Here is a 16414-nt window from a genome sequence, read left to right on the forward strand (position 1 = left end):
GTTTTATCTGATGTAAGAATAGCTACTACTGTTCACTTTTGGTTGACATTCGCATGTCATATTTTCTTCCACTTTACCTTGAATCTATAAGAATCCTTATGTGTTAGGTGAGTGTCTTGAAGAGACACTTTGGTTTGTTTTTATCCATTCTGCCACTATGTCTTTTAGGTGGGAAATTTAGACCATTTATGTTCAATGTTATTATTAAGAAGTGAGGCACTGTTTCAGTTATCATGTTGATTGTCACCTAGACACTTTGTTTTCTTTATTGTGTTATTGTTTTATAGACCCAGTGAGTTTTATGCTTTCAGAAGGTTCTGTTCTGGGGCATAATGACCTTTCGTTTCAAGATTGAGAACTCCCTTTAGCATTTCTTGTGTGGCTGGTCTTGTATTGACTTGCATATGTTGAACCATTCCTGCGTCCCTGGGATGAAACCTACTTGGTTTTGGTGAGTTATGTTATTGATGTGCTGTTGGATTTGGTTTACTAGTATTTTGTTGAGGATTTTTGCATCTATGTTCATCAGGGATATTGGTCTGTACTTTTTTTTTGTTAGGTTGTTTCCTGGTGTTGGTATCAGAGTGATAATGGCTTCATAGAATGAGTTAGGGAAGATTTTCTCTTTCTCACCTAATGCATAAGGGTTCTTATAGACTCAAGGTAAAGAGGGTGAAAATATATTATATGCAATTGAAAATCAAAAGTGAGGAGTAGCTATTCTTGCATTAGATAAAACAGACTTTAAAGTAAAAACAATCAAAAAAAGACAAAGAAGGTTATTATGTAATAATGAAATAATCAAACAAGAAGATATTATAATCCTAAATATATATGCATATGACAGATTCCTTTGGCATTTGGCTGTCTGAAAAATACTTTATTTCTCCATCATTTATGAAACTTAGTTTTGCTGAATACAAAATTCTTGGCTGACGGTTTTTTCTGTTTAAAGAGGCTACAGGTAGGATCCAAATTCCTGTTAGCTTGTAAGGTTTCTACTGAGTCTGACTTAGCAGTCTGCTAAGTCTGCTCTTCATTCGATAAGTTTTTCTTTATAGGTTACTTGATGCTTTTGTCTCAGTGCTCCTAGAACTGTTTCCTGCATGTTGACATTAGATAGCCTGATGACTATATGCTTTGCTGATGTCCTTTTTGTAGTGAGTCTCCTAGGACTGCTTTGTGCTTCTTGTATTTAGATGTCTAATCCCTAGCAAGGCTAGAGAAGTTTTCCTCAGTTATTTCCTCAAATAAGTTTTCCAAACTATTTGGTTTTTCTTCTCCCTCAGGAACACCAGTGATTCTTAGATTTGGCCCTTTTACATAATCCCATATTTCTTGAAAACTTTGTTCATTTCTTTTCATTCTTTTTTCTTTAATTTTGTTTGATTGGGTTAATTTGAAAGCCTTGTCTTTTGACAGGCTTTTGACAGAATTTTGACAAGGCTCTGAAATTCTTTCTTATACTTAGTCTAATCTATTAAAACTTGCCACTGCATTTTGTAATTCCTTAAATATGTATTCCATTTCCAGAAGTTCTGTTTTTTTTAATCTATGTCATTAGAAAATTTTTCATTCATATCCTGAATTGTTTTTATAATTTCTTTATGTTGTTTTTCACTTTTCTCTTGTATCTCCTTGAGTAACTTAATAGTCATCCTTTTGTATTCTTTATCTGGTATTTCCAAAGATTTCATATTGATTTGGATTTATTGCTGGAGAGCTAGTGTGATCATTTGGTGGTGTTAAAGAACCCTGTTTGGCCATATTGCCAGAATTATTTTTCTGGCTCCTTCTCATTGCAGAAGACTATTTATTCTAATTATTTTTGAATTTATTTTTGATTCGACTATGTGTTCTTTTAAATTTCTTTTTCTCTCCTTGAGGATGTGATTTTAATGATTCTAGTTTATTGTAACCTAATTCAGCTCTGCATGCTTTCAGGGGTGAAGACTATATGAGTTCCTTGGTTATAGAGTCTGTATGATGGCTTTCTCAGATACTCATTGTAGTAGTAATGTGCTTGGTGTGTGAGTAGGTTCACTGTCTGCTGTGGCATTGGAATGGCAGTGGTCTCTTGAAGGTTATCTCATTCCCCAGTGTTGTGCACTTATTTATTTTATCCAGTATTTCATTTACTAGGTTGAACAGTTCAGGTTTCAGGCCAGTAGTGGAGGTGTCCATGAGTAAAAACCTAACAGGTGGGTAATGTAATACCCAGTGATGCACAGAGGTCCCAGCCTTGACAGAGGCAGCTAGGGGATCTCTCAGGGAAATGCACTGAGGTCTTTTCAGGGAAAAGGGAGGAAGCTACCTCAGCGCTTCTGTCAGGCCAGCAGGAAAGCCCCACTACCCAGTCACTCTCCTGACCCAGTTTCCTGGCTATTCAGATGACACAGGTACCTCTTTCCATCTGTAGGAATGCAGATGTTACATATAGAGAGGGACTGTGACTCTACCCCTCATGTAAGCCTGAACCTGGAAGGTACTTCTCTTGTGGGGATGCAGTCACCCCACTGTTCTACAATGGCTGTCTACAGGTGCACCCACACCAAGCTCCTGTGGGAGCAGCCCCAGGTATGTCTGCAATGGTGGGTGAAGGAGAGAAGTCCCCTCCTCCAAGACCCTTCACGAGCACCAGGGCTGCCTGACTCTTGGGGAAGAGCTGCAGACTTTCTCCACTGAGCCCAGCATTACACCCATGCCTCTGCTGAAAGAAACTTCCCACAGGTGGAAATGTCTGGGACTCAAGGCCTGCCGTCTTCATTCTTTTGAGATTCTTTTGTCCTACAGGTTGCTCCCTTGATGTGGAGCACTCCCTCTTTCCCCTAGGAGGAGGAATCCCTGAGGGCCAGACTACTGTGAATGCTGCTGCTCCACTCAGTCTAGCAACCCATTTGGACTGCCACAGTCCAAGCTGGTGCGGGGGGAATGTCTGCAAGGGATCCAGTGATGTGACCTGTCTTGAAGTCTCACAGCAGTGGGTGCCAGCACCAGCTCTGAGGCGGGTTGCAGAGGAGTGATGTAGACTCTGTGATATTCCTTGGTTATAAATAGCCTTAATGTGTTGGCTTTCTCACATGCCATGTGTAATAGTAACGAACAGGTCACGTGGGCAGACTCAGGGCCTCCTGGTTAGCCAGGGTGATGCAGGTAATGGTGACGGCCAAGGTCACACAAGTTTTCCCCTTCCTGGTGTGGTGTTATTCTCCTTGCAGATGCTATCATGGAGTGTGTCGGTTGGCCTCCAGCTAGGAGGTGGCACTTGGAAAAGGGCACTGGCTGTGGTGGTACTGGTGGGATTTATGCTTTGCCTTATGTTACCCAGGGGAGGTACTCTGGTGTCCCAAGCAATGGGAGGGGCCATAGAGCTCCCAAAAGTTTCTGGTTTTTTTTTTGTGTGTGTGTGTGTGTGTGTGTGTGTGTGTGTGTATGTGTGTGTGTGTGTTAAGCTACCAGGAGGAGTGAAGGGGCAAAACCAGGAGGTAGGTGGGTCAGGCAAGTCCATGCTCTGGCTCTCCACAGGCAGACGCAAGCAGCAGCCCTAGTGGGATTGGAGGACAGTTTGCTGGCTGCTGGGGTAGTGTTCCAAGGAGGAGCACAGCTGCCTCTGCTGCACAGAAGAGTGCAAATGAGGAGTGGGGTGTAGCCGGCAGCAGTAAGACCCACCTAGCTTCCCTGCACTTGGCAAGGCAGGTCTCACATCTGCAGCATTCCACTAGCAGCAACAGCTAGCAAAGTTCCAGCCAGTCTGCACTGAAACTCAAAACTGCCCCAGAGCATAAGCCTTCCCAGTGGAGACGGAAACTCCAGGGCTTTCAGGCCATGCCCATCCTCATCTGCCCATGAAGCAGGGGCACCCAGCTCCTATGCCCACTCAAGTTTATATCATGAATCTCAGTTGGGAGCTTCTCTTAACCTGCGACCCGTGCCTGAGTTAATTGGCTGACCTCCACGACGTCTCCTGTGAGACAGGATCAGGAATGACTTCCCTTCATCCCTCTGGAGACTGGGAGTGCACACACAGCACATCCCAATGTGGTTCCTTCTCATCTACTCGCCATTGCTCACTACATCAGCTCCGGAGCTGGGTAGGTTTAAGGCCTTTCCCCTGACCTGGATTGCCAGGTTCCCCAGTGGGTGTGTATATCCTGTAGGCAGTTTCTCCCTTTTTCACACTGGGGACTTACAATTTTTGGCCTGGCTCATGATATACACTGCAGCCTGCTGCTTCTTTCAAAGGGTCTGTGGTGTCTGTCAGTTTTCTTGTTAAGTTCTTGTGTTGCTTCTTGGAAATAAGTTCACAGTATGAATCTTTACACACTATTTCGTCTTTCCAAGTGGAAGAGGCATGCTAACAATGCTTCCAATTCACCATCTAGGGAAAAAAAAAGTTTTATTCAGTTTATATGCTAGATCTACAATATTTCAACTTGATTATTTATTTATTTATGGAACAGAGTCTTGCTCTGTTGCCCAGGCTGGAGTGCGATGGTGCAATCTTGGCTCACTACAACCTCCATCTCCCAGGTTCAAGTGATGCTCATGCCTCAGCCTCCCATGTAGCTGTAAATACAGGCACATGCCATCATGCCCAGCTAATTTTTGTATTTTTAATAGAGACAAGCTTTCGCCATATTGGCTGGGATGCTCTCGAACTCCTGGCCTCAAGTGATCCACCCTCCTCGGCCTTCCAAAGTGCTAGGGTTACAGGCGTGAGCCACTGCACCTGGCCCCAACTTGATTATATTTAAATGCACATCCTCCAGTATTTTCAACTGTCAAATTCTCCAGCTTTTAAACATTTATTCCTTTTTTTTCCTGAATTTTCACATCTTTCTTCTAATCTTCGGTTACTTAAACCCTTCCTCTTTTCAGACTCCATTAATCCCTTCTACCTAGTTTGGAGCCCATCATAAGATACTTCAGCAGTGTCAAGAGCTTGAATTTCCTTTCCCCTTTTAACTTCTTCTATTTCCCAGTCTCTGACATTCCAATGTCCATACTCTCTCTATCCCTTGTCTTTAATCTTGGATTCTGCCTAGTGTTGCACTAGAAAGTGAAAAATGGTAACATTGATCCTGCTATAATTTGATACTTTCTACTTAAAATTGGTATTGTGATTTTCAATGATTTTCTATTATATTCACCACCTTGTCTATTTTATTTTATTTTATTTTTTAATTATTTATTATTTAGATTTCATGTTTATTTTATTTAACTTTTACTTTCAGTTCAGGGTACATGTACAGGTTTGTTATATAGGTAAACTAGTGTCATGGGGGTTTGTTGCACAGATTATTTCATCACTCAGGCATTAAGCCTAGTACCCTATAGTTATTTTTCCTGATCCTCTCCCTCCTCCCATCTTCCATCCTCTGATAGGCCCCAGTGTTTGTTGGTCTCCTCTATGTATCCAAGTGTTCTCATCATTTAGCTCCCACCTATAAGTGAAGACATGTGGTATTTGGTTTTCTGTTCCTGCCTTAGTTTTCTCAGGATAATGGCCTCCAGCTTCATCCTTGTTCCTGCAAAGAACATGGTCTTGTTCTTTTTCATGGCTGCATAGTATTCCATGGTGTATATGTACCACAGTTTTTCAATCCAGTCTTATCATTGATGGGCATTTAAATTGATTCCATGTTGTTGCTATTGTGCATAGTACTACGATGAACATACATCTGCATGTGTCTTTATAATAGAATGATTTATATTCCTTTGGGTATATACCCAGTAATGGGATTGCTGGGTCAAATGGTATTTAAGTTTTTAGGTCTTTGAGGAATCGCCACACTGTCTTCTCAATAGATGAACTAATTTACACTCCAACCAACAGTGTAAAAGTGTTCCTTTTTCTCCTCAACCTTGTCAGCATCTGTTATATTTTGACTTTTTACTAATAGCCATTCTGACTGGTGTGAGATGGTATCTCATTGTGGTTATGATTTGCGTTTCTCTAATGATCAGTGATGTTGAAGTTTTTTTTTTTAATATGCTTGTTGGCTGCATATATGTCTTCTTTTGAAAAGTGTCTGTTCATGTCCTTTGCCCACTTTTTATGGTGTTTGTTTTTTCCTTGTAAATTTGTTTACATTCCTTATAGATGCTCAATATTAGACCTTTGTCAGATGCATAGTTTGCAACAATTTTTTCCCATTCTGTATGTTTACTCTGTTGATAGTTTCTTTTGCTGTGCAGAAGCTCTTTAGCTTAATTGGATCCCATTTATCAAATTTTTGCCTTTGTTGCAATTGCTTTTGGTGTCTTCATCATGAAATTTTTGCCCATTCCTATGTGTAGAATGGTATTGCCTCAGTTGTCTTTCAGGGTTTTTTTTTTATAGTTTTGGGCTTTACATTTAAGTATTTAATCCATTTCGAGTTTATTTTTCTATATGGTATAAGGAAGAGGTCCAGTTTCAATGTTTTGCATATGGCTAGCCAGTTACCCAGCAACGTTTATTGAATAGGGAATCATTTCCCCATTGCTTATTTTTGTCAGCTTTGTCAAAGATCATATAGTTGTAGGCATACAGCCTTATTTCTGAGTTCTCTGTTCTGTTCCATTGGTCTATGTGTCTATTTTTGTACCAGTACTGTGCTGTTTTGGTTACTATAGACCTGTAGTATAGTCTGAAGTCAGGTATCATGATGCCTCCAGCTTTATTCTTTTTGCTTAGGATTGCCTTGGCTATTGTGCTCTTTTTTGGTTTCATATGAATTTTAAAATAGTTTTCTCTAGTTCTGTGAAGAACATTATTGGTAGTTTAATAGGAATAGCATTGAATTTATAAGTTACTTTGGGCAGTATGGTCATTTTAATGATATTGATCCCTCCTATCCACGAGCATGGAATGTTTTTCTATTGGTTTGTGTTGTCTCTGATTTTTTTGGGCAGTGTTTTATAGTTCTCCTTGTAGAGATCTTTCCCTTCCCTGATTAGCTATACTCGTAAGTAATTTATTTTTTTGTGGCAGTTGTGAATGGGATTGTGTTCCTGCTTTGGCTCTTGGCTTGACTGTTGTTGATGTGTAGGAATGCTAGTGATTTTTGCACATTGATTTTTTTATCCCGAGACGCTGCTGAAGTTGTTTATTAGCTTAAGGAGCTTTTGGGCTGAGACTATGAAGTTTTCTGGATATAGAATCTTGTCACCTGCAAACAGATATAGTTTGACTTCTCCCTTTCTATTTGGTAGCCCTTTATTTCTTTCTCTTTCCTGATTGCCCTGGGCAGGGCTTCCAATATTGTGTTGAAGGAGTGGTGAGAGAGGGCATCCTTGTCTTGTGCCAGTTTTCAAGGGGAATGCTTCCAGCTTTTGCCCATTCAGTGTGTTGTTGGCTGTGGGTTGTTGTAGATGGTTCTTAGTATTTAGAGGTATGTTCCTTCAATATCTAGTTTGTTGAGAATTTTTAACCTAAGGGGTGTTGAATTTTGTTGAAAGCCTTTTCTGCATGTATTGAGATAATAATGTGGTTTTTGTCTTGTTCTGTTTATGTGAAGAATCACATTTATTGATTTGTATATGTTGAACCAACCTTGCATCCTAGGGATAAAGCCTACTTGATTGTGGTAGATTAGCTTTTTCATGTGCTGCTGGATTCAGTGTGCCAGTGTTTTGTTGAGGATTTTTGAATTGATGTTCATCAAGGATATTAGCCTGAAGTTTTTTTGGTGGTTGTTGTGTTTCTGGCAGGTTTTGGTATCAGGATGATGCTGGCCTCATATAATGAGTTAGGGAGGAGTTCTTCCTCCTCAATTTTGTGGAACAGTTTCATTAGGAATGGTATCAACTCTTCTTTGTACATCTGGTAGAATTCAGCTATGAATCCATCTGGTCCTGGGCTTTTTTTTGGTGGTAAGCTATTTATTACTGACTCAATTTCAGAGCTCATTATTGGGCTGTTCAGGGATTCAATCTTTTCTTGGTTCAGTCCTGGGAGAATGTATGTGTCCAGGAATTTATCCATTTCTTCTAGATTTTCTAGTTTATGTGCATAGAGGTGTTCATAATATTCTCTGATGGTTGTATTTTTGTGGGGTCAGTGGTGATATCCCTTTTGTCATTTCTGATTGTGTTTATTTGAGTCTTCTCTCTTTTCTTCTTCATTAGTCTTGCTAGCAGTCTATCTATTTTATTTCATTTTTTTTCAAAAATCCAGCTCCTGGATAAGTTGATCTTTTGAATGGTTTTTTTGTGTCTCAGTCTCCTACAGTTCTGCTCTGATATCACCATGCCTGTTTTAAAAGATTTTGATCCTTTTTAGTCCCCAAATTCTCTCTCTGCAGGTGGCCTTTTTTTTTTTTTTTTGAGAATGAGGCCATCTGATTGACACTCTTTATGCTACTTGGAGTATTTAACATGCATTTGTTCTGTATTTCACATTATGCTTTTATTGTGCTAAAGTTGACATTAAAGTTTTATAGCATAAAATGTCATGGCAGGAAACATTTGCTCTAATTTATCATAATTTTTTAAAAAGAAAATGTCTGCTAAGATCATAATAACAGCTAATATTTATATGCTAGATCTACCCTAAGTGTTTTACAGGTATTAACTTCTTTGACCATGGTGTGGCCATTGGAACAATGTAATAATATGTGGCTCAATACCATAGGTTAATATCTTAAACGTTATTTTTCAGTCTCTTTGGATAGCCATGATTAAACTTTTTTTTTTTTTTTTTTTTTTGAGACAGAGTCTCACTGTGTTGCCAGGGCTGGAGTGCACTGGCATGATCTCAGCTCATTGCAACCTCCGCCTCCTGGGTTCAAGCGATTCTCCTGCCTCAGCCTCCCAAGTAGCTGGGATTAAAGGCACCCGCCATTACGCCCAGCTAATTTTTTGTATTTTTAGTAGAGATGGGGTTTCACCGTGTTGGCCAGGCTGCTCTTGAACTCCTGACCTTGTGATTCACCCACCTCAGCCTCCCAAAGTTCTGGGATTACAGGCGTGAGCCACTGCGCTCAGCCTAAACTTTTTATATGCTAAAATCCAACATGCTACATCTCCTTTAGCATCTAAAACAATACATACAATGATAAATTTCACTTCAATCTGTACAAGAGAAGAATGCTAATGATTTGAAACGTCAGCTAGAAGACAGGCTGTCAGGAATTTTGATTATATTTTTTACTCACTGGAAAAATATGAATTGGAAATACACTAATAAGTTCTCTGCTGTGGATAACATGGGTTTAAATTTTCATGTTAAATTTATTTAATTTGAGATTGTCTTAATTAAATATCCATTTATCAGCATAATGATATTTAATATAGATCTTTATTAACATATGGTTTCAAAGGCCAGTAAAATTGTCAAATCTAATGAAAACAGAGTTCAAAGATAAAATTCTATCTTCCCTTTCTTTTATGAGTCTCTTAAAGATTCAGGGCACCTTTTTAAAAGCCCGTAGAGAAGATTAACCTTTAACATCATGATTTAAATCTAATGTTACCACATTTTACAGTGTCATTGACACTATGTTTAGCCTTAGATAGTTGCTTTTCCTAACCATATTGTAAAACTACTAAATTTTTTTTTTTTTTTTTTTTACAAATCTAATAGAGGAAGATTCAACTGCTCTCTTTTTTTTTCTGGTTTCTCTAGTGTAGCACATTCTAATAGAACTTTCTCCAATGATAGAAATTATCTATATCTACACTGGTTAATACAATAGCTGCTAGCCATATGTGGCCTACTGAGCACTTGAAATGTGACCAGTGCAACTGATAATCTGAATTTCAAAATTTACTCATTTTATTTATCCTAAATTAAAATTTAAATAGCCACATGCTGCTGATGTCTACCGTATTGGAATCATGGCTTTGGTGTTCTTTTCAGCACCGTCAGACTGAATTCTGAAGACTTGGCTCTTTTCTCCTAATATGTCTTAATTCCTTTCCTGGGAGCAGGAACAATCTTTTAAAGTTACTTGTTGTTCTTGGACTAATTAAGGTATTTTCTTTCATTATAACCCAATTTATAGTTTGGAGATTTTACCATAAACCAAAAAATATATATGTACTTTTGTAGTAAGAATAGCAAATTGGACATTTGATTCTGGGTAGTCATTACACAACAGAGGATGGGATATCTGCCAGAGTGGGTGCTCCGTAAATGTTTGCTTGTACTGAGTAAATGAAAAACTGTATTTTATTTTAACCAATGCTCCTTCACACACTTACTCACACTATTTCCTTTCATATCTGTACACTGGGAGAAGGAATAATAACTTGCTTGAAGATACAGTTTGTTTGAAAGGTGGAGGCTTTTGCTGATTTAAAACAGATATTGGTTTGTAGTTACTTCCATAATTCCTTTCTACTATGCTTAAATGATGAAGTACTGTTTTTATGGGTCTTTACCTTCTAACATGTTTTTGCATTACGTTTTTTAAGAATAACTGGTCACTTAAAAATACTTATAGAGTTGTAAAAAATGATTCAATTTTAAAAGGGGTAACTTGCGTAAAAGATATTCTGTAGTAGACATCATCCTAGGTTGATAATGCAATCGATAAAAGTGTTTATTACTTTGTGCATATCAAAGTACTAAAGGAGTGAACTGAAGCAGCTGAGATGTTAGAATAAGTCAATTGTCTAAAAATATGAATGCCCACAGATATGTTTGATAAAAAAATGTTTTATGTGAAGATTTTGAAAATCTGGTTGATCACTAGTTATCAATAGTCTTAGAGAAATTTAAGTTTTAAAATGCTTATAGGATAATTGAGAAAGTACCACTAAGCTGAACGCAAATTTAAAGTTTCTTCTTACAAAGCATTTGACCTGTTGCCCAAGAAAAGGCTTTCATCTTTCAAGATGAAAGAATTAAAATGAAACTAGAACACTGAAGGCTGCTACAGAAGCATGCATTTATTTGAGCATATGGTAGTAATCCACTAAACACATAGTTATAATCTATTTGAGAATAACCAGAACAGAATTGCCAGACAAAGATTCTGGCAGATCAACTTGCTTTTTACTATGAAAAATCGAAGATTCAGAGAAGCACACATATACCAATGTTTTCTTTTTGATTTCAAAGCCACTTCAGCATTTCTTTTAAAAAGTATTGTCTTCATCCTCATAATTAATAGATAGTTTTTCAGATTCTAAATACTGTAAGTTTCAGTAATCAGTTTCATTATTTCTGTGCAGTCAAAGAAGACTGCATTGGAAAATATGTTTGTGTGCATTTCAATACAATAAGTGTTTGCAACTCAATTTCAAAGGAATATAATGTGTGATTTAGTTCTTGATTATTGAGTTAAACTACAGACATTGAAGATGCAGGATCATATCATCTGAAATAAAAGGGCAGGGAACACGTATAAATGTTTTGCACACGGAGACACTCAAGTGCTTCTTGATTGAGGACATCTGATTTCTAGCTGGTTTTGCAATTAAAAATATTGGAAAGAAATTGCAGTAGCTCAGTCAAATTTATTTGCTGCAAAATGGCTTAGAACTACAGAGAACTTTCAGTTAATGTAATTGAAATTATTTAGTTCTGCTCTGTGACAAATGAAATTATTAGTTATCAGGGAAAGGTAATTACATATTTGGCCTAAAGTTAATCAATATGAACACAGAAAAGCTGGAGCTCAAGCAGAATCAGGACCTTGTTAACCACAGTTTTGTAAAATGAGTTCAATTGTAGCACCTGTGGAATAAATAGAGCTGATCATAAATATAAGAAAATAAATTTTCTAATCATACTGTTCTCAGAGATTTACAAAATGCTTTGAACTTCGTTCTGTATTTAAACTTTTTTTTATTATTTCACATTTAGCGTTTTTTAATCAGCATATGCTGATGAAAGGCAGACATGTGCCTTGTTACACCTCTAAACCTCAAAGATCATGGGCAGTCACAGTAATTCCATTTCCCCAAGTTAAGGCATAAGCCCACATTCACAGTCTGCCCTCTGGGATGATGCAGGATTCAGTCAAGTCCAGTTCGATTCCTTGAGTCGCTGGAGTTGTTTCTGACTGATCCATATTTTCAAATCCAGCCCACCAGTGGGCCTGAGGCTGGATAAGTGGGCTTTCACCAGGGCCCTAACAAGAGCAAAAAAGGAACATGTGCATAGATTTACACTCCTATTCTCAAGGGCCTTTGCTCTTATTGGAACCTTAACCACATCAGAATGTATTTCCTAAACATATCTGTGATTATGGAGTTCATAATCTAAGAATCTGAAGGTGCATTTCTGTGTTAAATGCAGAAATTATTATTGAAACAAAGACCTCACCTTTAAATGAGAGTATAAAGTACTGCAGTGACTTTTGCCCAACTGTTCTCTATTCACACTGGTCATTTGTCACTAGACATTGGTCAGCCTTAAGCCAAATAGTATGCTGTCGAAGCAATGCCTGATTATTTTCCAACTTTTTGAAGTAAACATTGCTATTGTTCTGCTTTTTGGTTACAAGAGAAGGAGTTTTTGGTTACAAGAGAAAGTAACACATCAGTAATTTCCATTCCTAAAAAAGTTAATCAAGACCGGGCGCAGTGGCTCACACCTGTAATCCCAGCACTTTGGGAGTCCCTGGCGGGTGGATCATGAGGTCAGGAGTTTCAGACCAGGCTGAACAACATGGTGAAATCCCGTCTCTACTAAAAATACAAAAATTAACCGGGCATGGTGGCACAAGCCTGTAATTCCAGCTGTATTCAGGAGGCTGAGGCAGCAGAATAGTTTGAACCCAGGAGGCGGAGGTCGCAGTGAGCCGAGATTGCGCCACTGCACTCCAGCCTGGGTGACAGAGCAATACTCTCTCTCAAAAAAAAAAAAAAAAAAAAAAAAAAATTAGTCGGTGTTTTTTTTCTTTGGAAAGAAAAATATTATGAGTCTGTTGTAAATCCTTAAATGGTGTAAAAATAGCTAAAATTAGGTATTTACTGTGCTCTTAGTGGTTATTTTCCTCTCTCTCCATGTATAGAAATAAAATGAGAAAAAAATATATTTGGATGTGCGTATATACTATACATAAACTATCAAAACTTGGTTTATAATTGTACATTCTATCACGGACATCCTTCTTGAAAGCCTTCATTTTGTATAGGTCTGTGTTTTAAATTTTGATAGTTATTACCAATAAATCCTCTGAATATTATAGCCTATTCAAAATAGCTGTTTCTTACAGGAAATGGATATATGTGTGTATACATATGTGTAAATATATATATTTATGTAATATACATATTGTATATAGGTATATCATACATATATATGTATAATATAATATATTATAAATACATATATATGTATTTACAAGGAGTCAGTCTCTTTTGTGGAAGTAAACATTACTTGGTCAGATAAGATTATTATGCTAAAGGAAGGTAGATAATTTTGTGAATGTAATTTGCATTTCTAAATGTGGTTATTATTATTATTATTATCTCTCAACAGGGCCCATTTGGAGGCCAGCGCTGAGAAGTGGAACAGGTTGCTGATGTCCTTAGAAGAACTGATCAAATGGCTGAATATGAAAGATGAAGAGCTTAAGAAACAAATGCCTATTGGAGGAGATGTTCCAGCCTTACAGCTCCAGTATGACCATTGTAAGGTAAGTGGATAACCTGTAGTGAGTCGCTTAATTCAAATTCTAGTGAGGTAGATATTTGAAATACAATTACAGATAAGTATCAGAGTTGAACCAATTATCACAGGATTCCCCGCCCCCCCCCCACCACCGTCTGCTTTTAGTTGCCAGTAGATGTTTAAAGTGCATACATTGTTTCCATTTGTATTATCTTCACATTTAACTAAATTTTTTTCAAACACTGCCAGTATCTAAAGTATAATATTGCTTTTAGCTTATTATGAAGTTTATCTAAATTTCTAATAGGTTTTAGAATCATAATATATTGAGGTTTTGGGTTTTTTTGGGTTTTTTTGTTTGTTTGTTTGTTTTACCAAGTTTCACTCTTGTTGCCCAGGCTGGAGTACAATGGCATGATCTCGGCTCACTGCAGCCTCCACTTCCTGGGTTCAAGCGATTCTCCTGCCTCAGTCTCCCAAGTAGCTGGGACTACGGGTGCCTGCCATCACACCCAACTAACTTTGTTTTTTTTTTTTAAGACGAAGTCTTGCTCTGTCACCCAGGTTGGAGTGCAGTGGCATGATCACAGCTCACTGCAACCTCCGCCTCCCAGGTTCAAGTGATTTTCCTGCCTCAGCCTCCCAAGTAGCTGGGACTACAGGCACCTGCCACCACCCCCAGCTAATTTTGTATTTTGTATTTTTTTTTTTAGATGGAGTCTCGCTCTGTTGCCCAGGCTGGAGTGCAGTGGCATGATCTCAGCTCACTGCAGCCTTCACCTCCTGGGTCCAAGAGATTCTCCTGCCTCAGCCTCCCAAGTAGCTGGGACTACAGGCACATGCCACCATGCCCGGCTAATTTTTGTATTTTTACTAGGGACGGGATTTCACCATGTTGGTCAGGCTGGTCTCGAACTCCTGACCTCAGGTGATCTGTCTTCCTCAGCCACCCAAAGTGCTGGGATTACAGGCGTGAGCCACCTCACCCGACCTGAGAAAATTTTTAAACTACAAATTAATCTTAAATTCAAAAGTCATCGAGTCATAAGGAATTACAAACTATCTTGTTTGTGTTTAATAAAAGTGAAAAATAAGGACTTGTAGTAAAAAAAAAAAAAAAAAGTAATGCAGATGAAGACCATACTATTTAAAATCATTTTATGTGTTTTACTTTTCTGAGCCAAGCCCTTTCTTTGATTACATTTTTATACTGCTCAAATTTCTGTTCCTATGCAAATGTACACTTTACTTTTATCAGCCAAAAGATATGCTGAAATGTTATCAACTGACACATTAATCCTTAGATCCTTGTGTGATTAAATTTGTGCCTTGTTCACTTTCCATTGATTTCTTTAATATCTCTTTATGCCCATTTTCTTGTATATACATATCATCTTATTTTATTGTATTTTTTACTTCTCCCATGTAATGAAAGTTCTCATTCTAAATCTGGTCATTTTAAGGTGACACTATGATTCTATTTCCATTTTAAAAATGACAAACACGAATGCACACGTCTCCTAAAGGAAAATGTCATTTATGTAATAAGTTGCTTTAATACAAAATGATAAGACCCTGAAATTTATTTATTTGCTTTTTGAACCCTTGTGACTAGATTATCAAAATTACCATTTGGGTGTATTTTTTTTCTTTCTACTTGAAGCAGGAATATGATAGAGAAATAGCTCCAAGATAAGAAAAAGGAAAACACCATTGATGTGTGATATGCAAGATAATAATAATAATAGAAGATTTAAAATGACCGATTTAAGAAAATCACATTCTCTCCTAACTTTTTCTAACTTTTGCTTCTATTAATTATTCATACAGTAGTCACTTTTTGTGGGTTACAGTATTAGGGATGAAACAGAATAACACAAAGCTCTTCTAATAGATGTGCTCTGTAAGGAATACAAGCTGCTTATGGCCATATGCTAATAGTGTTTACTGAAATCCAAATCTTGAGGTATGAAATGATTTTCCTCTTCTGGCCTTAGCACATAAAGTACGTATCAGCCTCTCAGTCTGTCCTGGCTGTATTTTGGCCTCCCTCCCAGCAAGGTAACCTGGATTTAGGTTGTGTTTTGCTCTATCTTAGAGCACTGCAGGCAGTTGCTCTGCTTCAGTCCTTGAGACCTAAGCCTTTAGGTAATGAAGATAATACTGATAATGATGGTAATACAATTGGCTCATTTATTCAGCAAGTATTTATTGAGTGCCTAATATGAACCAGCATATTCTGGTCACTGGTGACTCAATAATGAACAAAACCAGGTTCTTACCTGATTGTGAGAGATGGACACTAGACAAATAGGCAATAAATATATATGTCCTACGGTAATAACAAAAATAAAGCAAGGTCAAGAAGATACAGGAGGATGTGAGATTATAGGCCAAGGTGCTATTTTATATGGAGAAGGTCAGGAAAGTGTCACAAATTGGGTGATTTTTGAACAGAGACCTGGAGTGATGTAGTAAGCACTTAGCAACCCCTCTTGAAAGTAGAACATTTAGGGAAAGGAGGCAGAGAGCACAAAGGCCACAGAGCCTGCAATGTTTGGGGCATATTTGAGGAATAGCTGGGAGACCAATATGTTTGAAAAATTTTAGCCAAATATGGTAGATAGGAGATGAAGCTGGGGTGGCGGGTGGGAGAAAGAGATTCAGATCATTTAGGTCCTTGAATATTCTTTCTTAAGGACTTTGGATTTTACTCAATGAGAGAGGAAGCCATGGAAGATGTAGGTATCTATAGTGCTGTGATCTAATATTATGTAATAATATAGGTAAATTATGAAGAGTAGAATACAGAGGAGTTCAGCACTATTTCAATAACCCAAGTGGTGGTGAATTGGAAAAGGG

At 37.9% G+C, this 16414-nt stretch overlaps 1 protein-coding gene across 8 annotated transcripts in view; it reads left to right on the plus strand.

Annotated features, from left to right (window-relative positions):
• UTRN (utrophin) overlaps positions 1–16414 on the plus strand; it is a 562884-nt gene that overhangs the window by 395495 nt on the left and 150975 nt on the right. For all 8 annotated transcript variants that reach the window (XM_019029674.4, XM_063707928.1, XM_063707930.1 and 5 more), the window contains one exon: positions 13421–13577. In XM_019029674.4, coding sequence (XP_018885219.3) covers positions 13421–13577 — 157 coding nt within the window. The remainder of the gene's footprint in view (positions 1–13420; positions 13578–16414) is intronic.

The sequence above is a fragment of the Gorilla gorilla genome, chromosome 5, assembly GCF_029281585.2.
Source record: "Gorilla gorilla gorilla isolate KB3781 chromosome 5, NHGRI_mGorGor1-v2.1_pri, whole genome shotgun sequence".
Lineage (NCBI taxonomy): Eukaryota > Metazoa > Chordata > Mammalia > Primates > Hominidae > Gorilla > Gorilla gorilla.